Here is a 16021-nt window from a genome sequence, read left to right as displayed (position 1 = left end):
CAGATTTTAAAGGTGCCGTCGCTGTCAGGGAATTTGGCACTCAAACAGTTTCCTGATCAGTCATTTGCACACGTGTGCATGTGTGTGAATACACAATAACACACTCGATGAGAGCGAAAGGAAGAGCAAGAGAAACACATCAACAAATGCCGTTTACTCTACAGTCACCTTTGCACGGGTCTTTTCCAGTGCAAATATTGAATTTAATATGCAATAACTGGAACATTTCTGCAATGCTTCAGCAACATTCCAGTTCCAGTACTTCAAATTATATCAGAAAATGTCTCCGTGTTCACCAGATCTTTTGGCTCTTCAGGTGGCAGCGCGTCGGAGCGGTGCTGATGTCTGAAATGAACCATGGAGGGGTCCGAGAGGCCAGCCACTAGCCGAGCCAGCAGCAGCCTAGGGAGGCCCCACAGCATGCCGCTGGGCCCCTACTAGCACCGAGTGGACCTGGTCCTCTTCCGTTCACCTGGGGCCAGGGCTGCAGAATGTTCAGTCCTGTCATCCCATACAGTAAGCTTTTATATTTAACACATGCATGGGTTATTGTGGTTTACGCTGAGGCCCAAGCCGGCATCTGTTTGGCCTAGATGGGGTTCAGTTTTTTTATTTCCTGTACAACCTCCTTGGTTTTGCCCCTCTTTTGTCCAGAACTCATCTCCTGTGGCTCAGTGGAGGGAAGCGTGGGGCTGGGGGGCTGGGGGGTGGGGGGGTCTGAGAAGTCATTTTGGGTAGGCAGATATCCTAATGGCTTTAACAGCTGAGTCTCCAGGCTTTCATTGAGGAATGTCACAGAAAGTGTTCAGACAGTGTGAATATAGCACGACAATCATTTGTAGACAGCAGCGGGGAACCTCCTCTCTGTAAGGAGCAGCAGGAGCATGAAGGGGTACAGTGGAGGAGCCAATCGCTTTTTCTTCATTCATATGTTGCTGTATTTGTAATATGTTTGGAGAATAGCTCATGTTTAAGTGTATAAGAGCATATATCTAATTGCCCTTGCAGTGTTTTGCATTGAAACACCATTTCCTTTGTGCAGGTGTAGTTTATTAGTATTAGCATAATATTTTTTTTATCCATTAGTAAGTGAAGTTTAAGTAAAATAAATCTCTCAGACACATCACAGAATAGTCCTCGCTTGTATGTTCTAATCATTAGAGGTTGCTATCCAGGCCGATGTATATCCTTGTATCGATTGACTGGACTATTGATTAGGCCAAGCTTTAACAGGATTACAATGCTAACATGATTAGGATAATGCAACAGAGGTTTTATTCCTATTTTTTATTATTATTATACTCAAGAACTGCACAGATACACAAACTGTGGACAACAGGAAAAAAGCAGAGTTAAATTTTACTAACATGCAAATGTCACATTCCCGTTACATTTCTTTCCACAGGAACTTTTGCTACAAACAACCCTGGTTTAACATTTATCTTTACCACCGAGAGTGTTTTGAATCTCTCTCTCTCTCACACACACACACAACCATTTAATCTGCAAACACACATTCACAAGAAGAAGGTAATTGTACTCTCATAACCGCTGACACCTCATTATGGACCCTGTCCATGATGATGATGATGATGATGATGATGATAGTCCGACACACACTAATGAGCATTAACACTATTTTAGTTGTCAGTCACCACGGTGACGCAGCTCTGAAATAAAGCCGGGTCGTTAGGAACCTGGTGCCATTAGGCCTCATTAAGCCTGTGCAGCGAGACAAATAAACGTCACACACATGTGACTTCTCCCTGGCAATGGGGTTAGCCAAGCCAAAGCTTGTGAAACAGCGTAGCTTAAAGCTGAGCTGGCGGCGGCGGCGTTAAAGAACACAGACGCAAAGTGAAGGGCAGATGTAGAGGACGCCGGGAGAGACTGGTCAGCTGCAGCCTGATATATGAGTGGACACAATAAGACGAGAGGGGCCAGGCCAGCCTCCACCATGTGTGTGCATGAGCAATAGGAGCGGGGGAGGGGAGAACTGACCACACAGGCCTGGACACAAGGTCTCGCTTTTACTATAGCACCGAGGAGAAGGAGGGAGGCCCAGGATCCAAGAGGAGAATTAACCAAAAATAAAAAATGACAGATGATCACAATTATTCCTCTGAGTAAGCTCCAGCAGATTCTGGAGATGTGATCTGGAGGCGTCTGATTATTCTGATTCAAGACATTCCAAAGAAAGGACTGACTTGCAGGTTAGAAGCATGTAAAACTTGCCTCGGCTGTGGAGCTGCAGCTGATATGCGTATGCTGGTTTGGTTGACTGTGCAGGCCTGGAGAATAAGGGGGAAGGGGAAAGAAAGCGGAGGGGGGGCTTTTTCATCCTAGCAGATCCTCCCTCTCACTGGCTTCACGCTCTGGATTCTCGACTATGGTTGCTGCTGACATAACAATCCAGCCCTCATTTACTCACTAAGCAGAGAAAACAGAGCTGATGTGTGTGCAGTCATGCTCTAGTCTACAGCCACATCCCTCTGCTCTGCTCCCGTGCGTTCTATATTGATCTCATAATAATGGTGTGAATTAACGCTTTGCTAATACAAACAGCTGATTGGCTAATGTGCCAGCACTGTAAGGAAACATGCCTTCTCTTGCTCCGGTCTGGGAGTGGACAGTGTGCGCCGGCTGTATGGAGAGGATGTGTGCTTTGTAAATAGATCTCAGGTTAGATTCCTGGCATTCCAGCTGCCTGACTCATCCAATGGACGATCCCGTTCCTCTCTGCCTGCTGGCCAGCTGCGTGTGTATGCGTGTGTGCAGCTTGGTATGTGCATTTCTGATTGGAAATGTAAGTCTTTGTTTATTTTGAGGGGAGTAAAAGCACCAACAGGACCTTTCAGCTCCATGCAGCTAACCAGCCGCTCCTGATGCTCCACCCCAAAATCCCAAGCCAGTCTCTTCCCTTCCCCCACGCACACACTTTCATCTAATCAACCCCTAATTACTCACACTGACCGTCACGCAGTGGAGCCCGAGTCAAGCTTGCCACAGAGCAAACATTCATGACTCACATAATTGGCTTTTCTTTTCTTCATTTGGGAAATTTCCAGAGTTTAAGTATAGAATCATTAAGAAGTGATGGTTACTGGGTAAAACACAAGTTTGTTTGATCTGTACATAATGAGTAGAGCATTCAAAAGGGAGAGCAATTTTTTCCTCAGTTCCTGTTCTGGTCAAATCAAAGAAGAGTATTTGTTTTTGGTGGGACAGTCTTACATGCAGGCCTACATGTGGTGTTGTCTCATCCTGTCCCTCTGTTGAGTGTTGTGGCAGTCGGATTGCAGAAGTATTGCATTACTTCCATCTGTTCAAGTGTGCCTCGACTCGTATATTCTGGAATTGTTGTGGCCCACGTGAAAGGGTGGGGGAAGGAAATGTTCCAGAATGTGGTTGCACGTGTCAACAGTGAAAATCGGCAGCTTGAAAGCAGCACTTTGTGAAGAACGGACTCACAACACAACACAACTAAATGATTTAACGTCCGACAGACAGATCCCTGCACATCAAAATGATTGAGAACAAAGTAAAGTCCATGCCAAGGCAGGAGCTGATGCTGATTCTATCAAAATATTACAAGGATATTACAAAACGCAGTTGTTGAAATGACCTGGTAAAACGCACCACAACCTCACAGCTCCATCCTGGCCGTCCACCTCATGGTCACATAGGCGTGTGATTCCGTGCTGTTGCTGCCTCCACGGCTGCCACAGAGACAGGACAATCAAAACCAGGCGTGGCATCCTCATTGCTTTCACACTGAACGTCAGGGAGGAATAAAGGAGCGCAAGTCCCATCTCAAAAATGCTGTGTGGAAGAGAATGCCGTGCCATGATGGCTACAGGGCAGGTGATTGTGGTGTTTCTTCCACGTATGTAGGCTGCATGAGCTGCATTTCACTCCACAGGCTTGGCTTCCTGGTCCCTTCTTACCTCTGACTCATTGGTTTTTACACAATTTGAGTAAAACTGCTAAAACATATATAGATATTAACTGCTCAGTTACAATTACACCTTCCTGTTCGGGGTTTCTCCACGTGTGCAGGGGTTCTCTCCGGCTTCCTCCCAATACCAATGAATGACTGAATTTGTTCACATTGTGATTACTAAACTGTTTAACATAAGACACATAGAGTTTCAATTTAGGGAATAGTACAGCATTAGAAAACTGGTTACAGCCGCTCGTACTCAACAGAATATTTTAACTAAAACTACCATAAAACACGAGGGATGCTAAAAAATGTGTAGTTTACAAGGAGCTGCAGCTAAATTGTTCTGCAAAAAAAACAAAAACATTTTCTGTTGTCTAACAAAATATACATCCTATATCTGGGTCATGATTGTGATGCTTTTAATATTTAGTGTTTTTCTGAATGGACTTTTCAGTGCAAGGGTCATTTCAAGGCGACCCTTAAGGATGTTCCCCTTCTCCATGGCATATATCCAAAACATCATGCTGTGCACTACAAGGATCAGGAAGGGATTGAAGGATGTGAGCAGGATATGTACTATGACTGGTCCAAATTCCCATGAGCATATGGATTTGTCTTGAGCTTGCGCTGGTTCAGAGCACAGGGATCCTTGGATTGGATGAGGAGGATTACTAGTAAGGAGGATCATTTAATTTAGGGATCAACACGTGGACCGTTTCGGGCCCGTCTGGTGGGTTTAGTGGACATGCAATGTAATATGGTATAATCCACATATAGACAGATGTGTGTGGGGGGCGTCTGTGATGATGAATAAATCGCCATTATTTCCTGCTAATGCTGTAATTTTAATGAGAACATTAAATTCATTCAGGTAAATAGTTTAATCACAGATGAATTGCAAATATATAAATGCAACTAGATGTTTTTCGTTTTCTTGTTTTCATTCATCACTGCATATTGAATATCTTTATATTTAATTATTTGCTTTCTGAACAATTGTTGCCTCTCATTGTAGTTGTCTTCAATTTTAGGAATTATTGCCAGATGTCCCAAGAATGAAAATAAATGGTTGTTTAGGAATACAAAATATATTTATCTTATCCAAAAATAAGAGTTCAGTATATGCATGAATTAAAGTACAAACAGTACGTGCCCTTCAAGCAGACTGGAGGTGATTTTAACAAACATTTGATCCTTCATGGCTTTGTCTTCTGTCCAGCGCTGTTCTAGGGAAGCCCCTTTGGCCCAATCCTGGGGTCAAGACAGCTTAATAATACTCTGCAATGCCTGGAATGCCAGCCTAATACCTGTTCAAAACGACAAGGCCTGTAAAGCCAGGGAAACGCGCACAACCACTAAGCCAGCAGATTACTCTGTGTAAATGTGCATATATAATCACACATGGCGCACGGAACTTTGACTTCTTTGACTGCTCAATCATTTGGTACAATTACAATAGTGTTGATAGTTGTATCGTTCCAATCTCTGTGTAGTATGATGAAAAGAAGAACCCCCCCCCCAGCAGTTTGGGTCAAATTAGATCATACGCCCAGTGGGGGTGGTTTTGCAGACTAAGAGAGTCACAGAGAGCCAACAATGGTCCCAATGTAAGAGAGGCAAAGGCATAGGGCAGTGCACAAGCTGATAGAGGCTTATCGCCGTGGAGACCAAGCTGGGGGCTTGGTGTGTGACCGTCATCACAGAAAGACCAGAACTGGGCAGATAGACATGATTGTTGAAAAGAGTCGGACAGAAAAGACGCTCACGAGGGCAGACGCACCATTAATGAGGTAGCGCTCTTACCTCGCTTGTGATTTTTCAGAGGTAAAAACACTTCAAAAGTGGTGTGCATGTGGACTTAAATGTGATTTATCAATGTGGGTTAATTCTGCTTTGCTGTTTTCCGTCAGGACTGTCGAAGATGCACTGGTCTCCGGAGCACGCCGCCCCCTTATCTCAGTGGCCTGAGCAGCACCTTGATGTCACCTCTACAACCTCACCGTCGTCTGCCCACAAACACGACCCCTATGCTGCGTCTGCCCGCCGTGGCTTTGCCCCGGTGGGTTACCCGTGGGCCAGTGATGATATATCAGCTCTTACTGCTTCTTCTCTGCTCAAACGCTACGCTGAGAAGTACTCAGGTCTGGAGCTTCCTTATGAGCGTCCTAATGCAGGAGCCTACTCAGAGCCTGGAGCTTTCCTCAAATCTGAATCGGAGCCGTGGGGTCTGGGGCAAGGCATGGAGTGTTACCCCGGACTAGAGGCGTTAGCCAGCACCAAAGTCGGCCCAGCATCTGTGGGAATCCCAGCAACAGGAAGTGTGACAGTAGTGAGTAGTAACTTAGCTTCTGAGCCAGGCTACAGCGGCACCGGCTCGTGCGGCGCCCCCTCATCTCAGGAATACCCTCCTGCCTACAACAGCGCCTACTTGTCATCAGGATACTGCCCTCAGCCTAGCGCAGCACTTCCCCCTGCGACACTGCACTCTTTGCAGGCTGCGCCCACTCTAGTGCCCAGCTACAGCGCCAGCACTCCTGTCTACAATTACCCTCCAGGGTGCTACCCCCAAACCAGCCTGTCCTCTGGATACAGCCATCCCAGTGCCTCCTACCTGCCCTCTGGGATAAGTGCCCCGACTCTGCTGGCTCCCCGGCCCACCATGATTGGGGCCAGTTACAGCTACCCATCTCACAGCCTGGGGGGGAGCTCAGAGGCTGGGGTGACACTAAAACGCAAGGCCTTTGAGATGACAGAGGAAGGACAGGACGGACCAGAAGTGGAGGAGTCCCGCTACAGAAAGTTTGGCAATAGCAATGGAAACAGCCACGGAAAAGGCCACGGCAGCGGGCACAGCAATGGCTACAATATGAGCACGTCAACCACAGAAGAACAGGCCTTCAAACCTTTAAAGCCCCTGATGTCGCCCCCTTATGGTGGGAGGGACTATAGTCCACCATCAGGGCTAGCAGGAGAGAGCGTGTCAGGCGAGCACAACTTTCCTCAGCAGCAGAGAATGTCCATGAAGATCCCGCCGTCGCACACGCGATCGGAGGACGTGAGCGGAGGGCGCTGACCACCCTGATCGGCATTTGAGAGGATCCTCTCACTCGAGTGATGACACACGGGTCTGTCCATTTAAGGGTTATTTCACAAGACAAGACAAGACAAGACAAGACAAGCGGGCACAGACAGGACTGAGATTTCCTTGTGCACCTTCCACATTTTCATTATTCAGGTTCACGGGTGCTTTCTGCCCTGTAAGGATAAGGCAAGTCAAAGGGCTAAGGTGAAGGCATTCTCTGCATAGATAGCTTTCAGACACTCTAAATGTACGAGTGTCTGTTTCTCTCAGGATCCTATTTATTTCCTCTCTACTGACCAAAAAGAGAGCAATAACTGAAATGTGAGATTGCCACGCTACTTCAGCACAATCACTGCTTTACACAGCCGACTCTCACGGCCTTGAGAAATGAATGTTTCTGCTCAACCCACACTTTACACACTTTCACTTGTTCCCAAAAGATTATTTTCTGTTTCCCGAACGCTATGACGTCATGTTCTTTACCTCCTCCTCTCTTGGAGTCCTGCTTCTTGTCCTTAGCGTGTTCTGGATCGCTGAAGAACTCCGAGCTGCTTGTCAGTCCGTTTCATTGTATACATGACTTTGATCCGTAAATCATTTTATTAAAAAGGAGAGGGGAAGTATACACGTTTTATAGAAAGTTAGAATTTTAGCAGCGCACACACAGTGTATGCAAAACATCTTCAAAGAGCGCTTGCTCAAGGTTTTCAGCAGATCCGGAAACTGACTGGTGCATTTTCAAAGCAATCTGCGAAGAATCTAATCCAGTTTATGCCTTGTTAATATTTTAAGAAGTACTGACAATACAAATCTAGAGAACAACCAAAAAAAGAAAAGAATCCCAAACAGGTATGTTTAGGCCTGCCTGCTTTCAAGACTGTCTCACAGCAAAGCGCCGTGTTTGCCAGTTTGTTGTTCCTGCATGGATGCACAGCTCGGAACGAGGCACCAAAGTCGCAGTGGACGATGTTCGCGTTTGAGACAGTGCCTCAACATCTTTGATCAAGAGCGCCGGCTCGGCCGCTCGGATTTACTTTATGCATTGTCTTTACTTTTGCGTCTCAAACGGATGATTTATATTTGTGTTTTTGAATACTCAGGAAGAATATTGTTACCTCAGATGGATAAAATACGAATGTATGTTGTGACCTCAGGGTGTTTGTAGGGAGCTTTATGGAATGAGCCATGGTTTTCATTAAGAGCAACACACACACTCTGAACACTTCAGGGAAGAGAAATCACAAGGCCTTCGATACTGAACACACACACACACACACACACACACACGTGTGCTTACTTGTGGAAAATTAAACTTGACGTTCTTATACTGAGGCCTGAAATGTTGAATGTAATTCAGATTTTTTTTTTTAAAGGGCACTACATGCCATATGTACATCTTTGATGTTTTAGATATATGAAACATATTTTCTTCCTGTATAGCTCATTTATAGTTTTTTTTTTGTGGAGAAATGAATGACTGTTCAGTGTTAGTGTAGTTAGTGGGGAAACGGTTATGTTAACAAACTGTCAAAACTAAGCACTGGTAAACAGCTTTTGACCTGACAAAGGAACACTTTCTACAGCGCTATATGTTTATTAAATGTCTTAATGTTTCTAAGTTTCCATTTCTCACACCAGTACTCTATAATCACGGGACTCTGTCACTGGTCAGTCAGCTTGATTCGAGCTATGACATCACGAAGAAGGAAGGGGTTAAATATTGACCATTTGCTGTTGCTTTATGCTCCTCTATATGTTGTGCCATACCTTTCAAATGAAGGCCTTCCGGTGGCTTTAAATAACCTGACCTCGAAAGCAAGTGGATTTCTTATGATGATAAAACTCAAGGCAAAGTGCAGCTTCAGATTTAGTCTGCAATTCAAAGTGATGAAAAATATTTTAATGCCTCTTTTGGAAATACAAGCACGTTCACAAAACAGCACGTAATTGGGTTATGTGGGGGGGAAAATCTTCCTATGCTTTTTTCACAAAAAAAATGAAAAAGTGTTGATGAACAATGTACTCTTACCAGATTTTTGAAAAGATTTACGCGCTTAGCTGCAACAATTAAATGCTCTTCAGTGCACAGTAATGTGATTGACTTTAACACACATATTGCAGCAGACGACAGCCCCTTGTTGGTGTTGCGCTGATTCATTGAAGGGGGGCTGAGGGTCCTCACTGATGGAAATTATATTTCAGTGAACTCTTTTTGTACCTTGTACATTCTGTGTAGCCATTTCTACCTCATTTTCAAGACATTGTACATGGAAATGTGTATTTCATGTCGTTCACACATCAGTTTTATGGAGCAATGTTTCTAATTGTTGACCTGTTATAGTCTACCTCACTATGCTGTTGTGTAATTGAAATGAAGACGTCATACCAAACTTCCTAGTCTTTTTTTTGTGTTTGTGAAATTCATTAATTTAAGTAAAAGGGACTTTCCTTTCAGCAGGGCTGTTATGTTTCCAGAGGGAATCATGCTGTTTAGTGATAATTATATCCAAATGATTCTTTTCCACTTAATTAACATGCTTAATTAGATGAATTAGGCAGTAAAAAGCCACACCTGCTTTTAAAGTCACACAGAAATGTTGACAAACTTTTTTAGGCATGAATTTTAATCATATTAATTAGTTATTTAACATACAATACTTTCTTAGAAATCATTAATAATTGAAAAGTACATTTAAGGATTATCCAATGACTTGCTTTTTCAGCACATTGTTATTTTGTAAAATTGAGCATTTTATTTCTACTTTTCAAATCAGGTTAACATCTCAGTCAACAGCTTCGTTAAGTTAATTTATCTTTTTCAGGTGTGTTCGGGACAAAGGGAAAATCAGATGATGTTTATGAAAGAAATGAAACAACACCTCTGAACAAAGCCATGAAAATCGCACAAACAACCGTTGCTGCATGTGAGTGGGTTACCAAGTATAACAGCGACACCTACAGGCTCGTATTGGGAATTACCCCGGAGTATGAAAACAGGGGAGACTGTAAATCAGGGGTGTCGAACCCGTCCGGTGGAGGGCCGAGACACTCCATGTTTTCCTTCCAGCCGGCCAATAAAGCAGGTGATTGTAATTATCAACACCTCTGATTTGAGAGAAGGAACTCATTAGTGAGATCAGCTGCTGGAGAGATGGTTGGAAAGAAATCCTGGAGTGTCTCGGCCCTCCACTGGACAGGTTTGACACATGTGCTTTAGAACATGGGTGGCTTTAGCTCAGAGGTTGATCTTGTCCACCTGTTCTCCCATCACCGGTTTATGCAATCATGTCAGTTTGTTTTAGGGAAAAACCTGGAAGCGCCGGCTTTCCATGAGAGGCTGCTGATGAGCAGGTGGCGCCTTTCGTTGCAGCGCTGTGCTGTTGTGAAGAGCTTTAAATGGTGAGTCGGACAAGAAAGACGTCATATTATTAGAGTCCACTTAACGTACATTTCTTATCTTGTCCATTAAAACCAACAACCCGACAGATTACCATGAAACTGGGTTAAAATGTGTGTGATTGGTAGAAAACCTTAAACTTGGGCGTGGATACAGAATGAGTTGAATTAATGTCTTTGATTCATTTACCTTTGTGAGACTGGGCCTTTTCATCCTTTTAATGAATTACACGTGAATGAACAAGGAGGTGCAGACACTATTTTTAGCAACCACTTTCATGGAGCATGCCTATTTTGGAACTTAGATTAGGCTGTAATTTAACAGAGAGGGACTGATGGGTCTTGGTGGAGGTTTGGGCTCCACTGCGTCTTCTTCTCAGAGAAAGTCTGGCATCCCTGCAGACACTTAAACTGATGAAAAACAACCCCCAGACCGAAGGACAGAGGGCTATGCGTCATTATATTTAGGTCAGTTGTTGCATAGAGGGCATCAAATAAATGTCACTGTCGCATCTTCTATTCCACTGAAAATGAATTTAACTCAATCATTTAATTATTCATCGGAGGTGACGCAAAAATAAGAAGCAGAATGCTGTCATCTGACCTCAAGACAATGGTGTCAGGCTCTTGTTCTCAGGCATGCAACCTGTTGTGTTATAGTTTATCATTATGCAGTCTTTTTTCTCTCCACACATATTCATGCAACATTTCCTTTTTGTCTCCTACACATAGATGTTCTACTTATTCCTTATCCCCCCCCACTGCAACCAAGGACTGCTAGTCATTTAGATGCAAGGAGGGGAGGCATCCTGGGGGAGAAACATATCAAAGTATGAATGTAGCACAAGTATCATATACATGTGTGTTTATTTATTTAATCGAGAACTACTTCTCGTTTACAATAATGACCTGGACCTAAGTTGCATGTTTTCAGAGAACCCAGAGAGAACCCACGCAGGCACGGGGAGAACATGCAAACTCCTCACAAAAAGGGCACAGGCTGGATTTGAACCAGTGAGCCTCAATGTTGTCAGGAAACAGCACTACCCACCTCGCCACCGTGTTGCTGTGTGTTGGGATTGCCCATCCTTTGGAATCTCACACATTAAGAAACTGAAGAAAAAAAAATATTGAAAATTCCTACTCACATAGTCCTTTGAATGACATAAAATAAACAGTTCAAATATTTGATGATTGTCTAAATTAGAACACTAGTCGTGAATAACAGAATAACTGAGTCGTGCACTACTACAGGTACAAGTGGCATAGAAATGTTTGCAGTGTACGTGCCTCCGCTCTTTGTTCTTGTGTAGTTTTCCCTCCTGCTGTAGCCCACTCTCCCTCTGCTCCTTGGATGAGGAGGTGCTGTACAGCGCCCTGTACAGTCTATTGGGAACATGCTGCTGACTCAGCCCAGGCCACTGCGTTCATCTATCTGCACTGCAGTGCTGTCTCCGCTTGCCCCCTCCCTCAACGCTCCTTCTCTTATTTAGTGTGCCACCTTATACAAACACTCACACACGGGAGGGCGAGAGAGAGAGAGATGCATATACTGTACACACGCGATACTCGTCTGATCATTTCAATGCTGTTCCAAATTCAACCGCATCGACACAAATAATATCACTCAGCCCGAAACATCTCAACTCTTTAGGCTCCTCTTCCTTGTTTGTAAATTAGATTTTAGTAATGATTAGGGATTATTTCCTTCCCGTCCTCCTTCCTTCAGAGTCAAAGTGCAACAGTAGAAAATCTCAGAGCAGTTGCATTCCCCTGTTAACAGCTACAGCCTCCACCGCCAGGTGATGGTGGAACACGTTCTGCATGACAAAGTGTTATACTCAAAAAACGACATCAGCCAGAAGTGTAACTGGAAGGCTGCTTTATTGTTTGGAAATAGGTTCGTGCTCAAATGAAGTTATAGTTTCACCAATTCCCAGTGAATTGCTCCAAGTGTTTTTGCGCCACACGCCGTCTCTCTGACTGTATTAGTGGAAAGAGATAAATGACAGTCAACGGTTGCTTTTTCCAGTTAGCCTGTTTTCAGGAAAGAAAACAAATATCTCAGTCATGCTACAAAATAAGGGCCTCATATACTGCTCAGTAAAACAACATTTGGAAATAAACGGATGTGCAAAACAGAAGGCAAGCAGCTCTCATACCAACCCAAGAGCCAGGAAGCAGCACACACACACACACACACACACACACACAGAGCACTTCTACGTGAGTCTATGTGATGTTAGTCCAGTCTAATCTACGCGGTGAGTTTTCAGTTTTAATCCTTGAACGCGATACATCGTGCTCTGTTTGGATTCACTCCTGTGGACTTTGAGCTCCTCACTGCTGATTTTATTCACAGACTAAATACGAAGCAATAAAGGCACATGCCGTTAAGAGATATTGCACCATAATCAAACGTAAAGACAGTTAAGACAGCTAAATCCTTAAATCATTAGATCTATCACAGAGGGGGTGACAGCGAAATTACAGATCGACTCCAAACTGCAGCACCGCGTTAAAGGGGAAGTGGAGTAGGGTTGGACGTGAGACGGGCAAAAATGTGTCACACAAAGACAGCTGTGAGTGTGTGTGTGTGCACAATAGAGGAAACTAGGGGCAAGACATCTTCACGTGTGTACAAGGGGAATGCTGGTAGTGCAATCCCCCCCCCATCAGTGCAGGCTCCATCCATGCATTGTACGCCAGAGCCCAGGAAGCACAAGAGCTGGGCAGGCCAGAGTGTTGAATATTCTCAGAACGATCCACAGAAGCATGATTTGTGGTTATATATATATATATATACATACACACACACACTTCTCCATCTAACACATTTGTGTCACACAGCCTGACAAGTGAGACATGGGGGGTCAGCTGGAAGCTGTTGTGTTTAAGATTAATATTTAGCCTTCAATTAAGAGCTGTAGTTTTTTTTTAAGTAGTTCTGCATTTACAGAAAAACTACATATGCCTGCAAAATAAAATTGTATATTACAATATTTATAGTTTCCATCCGTTCTTTGTATTTGCAGCTGTATGGATAATAGATCGAGCTGTATTTATTGATTGATTTACTTTTCCCGATGGACGTTTGTGTGTCTCACTGTTTTGCAGGGATTTGCTTCTGAGCTAACTCTTCTGTGTGTCCACGGTGATCTTTGAGAAAATGGATGGCAGCAGCCTATATGCTCATCATTCAGAGTTTTATTTGGTTCAAGTTAACACCCACACTGATTTGGAGATCTCATGCAGCAACTGGACCATAGAAGTTGAGAACGGATGAGGGAGTTATTCATAAACAGGAAGTGACATCACAACACAACAGGAAGTGCAAAAGCCATGGCGTGGCACTTAAGCTCACAATACCATAAAGATGCATCCAGTGCTCTGTTGGCTATTTGGCATTTGTTATGCAGTAGAGTAATATGTCAAACGAGAGGCTTGCTGCTTGTCAAATACTGAACTGGGCCCGTCCACTGAGCATGAATTCCACTGCTGCTTCAGAAACAATCTAGTGTGCTGCTCAAACCAACATATCCCAATCCACTCTCCTCACATCTCCTCACAGTGTTTCCTGTATCAGTGACTGCTATCGGGGTGAAAATATGTAATCTGCTATCAGTATAAACGCCGCCATTACAAGCGAGCCAAATGTTGCTATTTCACTGAGATGCTTCGAGCCCTATAATTCTAAGCATCACAAGCGGGAAGCGCCGAACTGGCCCCATGACTGGGTGGCCGGCAAAATGAGGCGGCAAGCCAAGATCATTGTCCGTCAACATGGAATAAAACAAAACCAAAAAAAGAGTAAAGCATGTTTTCATAAATACTCCCATCGCATTCACTTGCAGAGCTCATAAAAGTACACTATAGAATCTCCTGAGAAAAAGGGATCTTTTTTTTAAGCATTGCATACATTTCTTGGGTCTCTCTGTCTAATAGTGACGGCAAAAAATAACATAAAATAAATAATTGAATGGGTAGGGCACGTTTCACCCAATCCCACTCCATGGACGAAGGGCAACAAGGGGCAACAAGGGGTAACAAGGCAGATGTCTTTGGCTTCCACGCACAATGTTCTCAACACCAATCACAATTCTGTTTCTTAATAATATGGGATACTATGCTTCGTTGCGAGGCCGTTTCCAGAGACGTCATCTTAAATGCGGCTTATAGAAGGGTGCAAAATAATTATCCAATACACTGAAATTACATTAAGGACTGAAACAAACTTCTAAAAAGAAAGATTAGAAACAGAAAGTAGCTCGCATGACCTGTAAAATCCATACAAACCACTTAAAACCGGCAACCAAACGCCCGCTCACACCAACCTAAAGGCGTAACATACAGTAGGTGCAACTAATGATAAATGGAAGCTGTTTGAGCGTCGACGCTTTGCGCACTAGAAAACATTTCCATTTAAAATAAACGTTCTAATCCCATTACACGCACGGACACCAGTTCCCACACCTAATACATTGAGAATCTCCAGAGCAGCAGATCATTACTCTTCAAAAGCCATTCCATTCTGCTGTCTACAGAAGCCATTTAAACATCATCATCAAACAATGTGTGAGTCATGAGATACAAATCCGGATCCAACCTTCACGGCACTTTTCTTTGTTAAACAAATTACACTCTGAGCGATTCAATTTTGACAGTAACTCGATCTTACAGTCAAGCCACCATCTTGGTCAGAGTATTAGTGTCTTGTGGACTATGATAATTCATGCAAAGATTTCTGATCAAAACATGCCATCATGCAAGTCATTTCTATGCATTGAACAAGCACAATTATTTATGTATTTGTTTGGAAATCTTTCTGAGTAAATGTAAGCCCTTGGCCCAAGTTGACTCCACAAACAGACAGACCCTTAACTAATTGTTATGAAAGCCCATGTAAATCAAAGTGCTTCGAAGAGGGTATAACAAAGAGAAAATGAGTAGAAGAGTTAAGTGACATGGGCAAAAATATTGAGTATTTTTCTTTTTTTGTGTGAGTCTGTTTGCATTTCTGCAGCTAAAACGGAACGTATTTCCAACCCTCTCGGCCATGTGTCTTTGACCTTTGCAGTAATCTGTCTCGTTGCCTTTATGGACAGTCACTTCTCTCCTCATACAACTCCGTACTAAATGGCGCACAGAAACATTCATTGGCTGCTTTAAGAGGACAACGGTTGAACATAGGACTCCATGAGTTGAATCCAGGCGCTGAACTCCCTCAGAGTCTTTTCATCCTACATCTCAGTGTAGGTTCTTGTCTTCTCCTCAGACCAATGGTGAGTACGCAGACCCAGAGTATTCCTTGTGTGTCTTTCGTCACTGAAGATTAGTAGTCTAGATACGACAGTATCACACAGTATGCTGATTATGTTTGGTTTGACGTTCAAGAGCTATAGCAGACCAAGTTGCTTCCCTCTGCATCAATATAAGAATGAAGTCTGTAAACAAAATTATTAAATATTGTTTTTTTTTGTAGAATTTCTTTAAATGGAATTATCTGTACATCTGTGTAAATGAGTTTCCTCTTGCTTTGCTTGAAGTTACACTATAATATTTTTTATTGTTATTACTGTGATTATTATTCCAACGCT

At 43.5% G+C, this 16021-nt stretch overlaps 1 protein-coding gene across 1 annotated transcript; it reads left to right on the top strand.

Moving 5' to 3' along the window:
• Nucleotides 1-491: 491 nt before the first annotated feature.
• On the top strand, nt 492-7019 carry LOC137898169 (fidgetin-like protein 2). Its single transcript, XM_068742168.1, has 2 exons — nt 492-516; nt 5857-7019. Exons 1-2 carry the CDS (start codon nt 492-494, stop codon nt 7017-7019), a joined length of 1188 nt encoding a protein of 395 aa, XP_068598269.1.
• Nucleotides 7020-16021: the final 9002 nt, after the last annotated feature.

This window comes from Brachionichthys hirsutus, chromosome 8, assembly GCF_040956055.1.
Source record: "Brachionichthys hirsutus isolate HB-005 chromosome 8, CSIRO-AGI_Bhir_v1, whole genome shotgun sequence".
Lineage (NCBI taxonomy): Eukaryota > Metazoa > Chordata > Actinopteri > Lophiiformes > Brachionichthyidae > Brachionichthys > Brachionichthys hirsutus.
The sequence above is the reverse complement of the archived record's forward strand: the minus strand, read 5'-3'. Positions and strand labels throughout refer to the sequence as shown.

What these genes read in the sequence shown, in the direction of transcription:
- LOC137898169 (XM_068742168.1), top strand. Translation starts at nt 492, where the DNA reads ATGTTCAGTCCTGTCATCCCATACA. An exon ending in CAGTCCTGTCATCCCATACA is followed by an intron (nt 517 to 5,856) that starts GTAAGCTTTTAT and finishes GTTTTCCGTCAG; the next exon opens with GACTGTCGAAGATGCACTGG.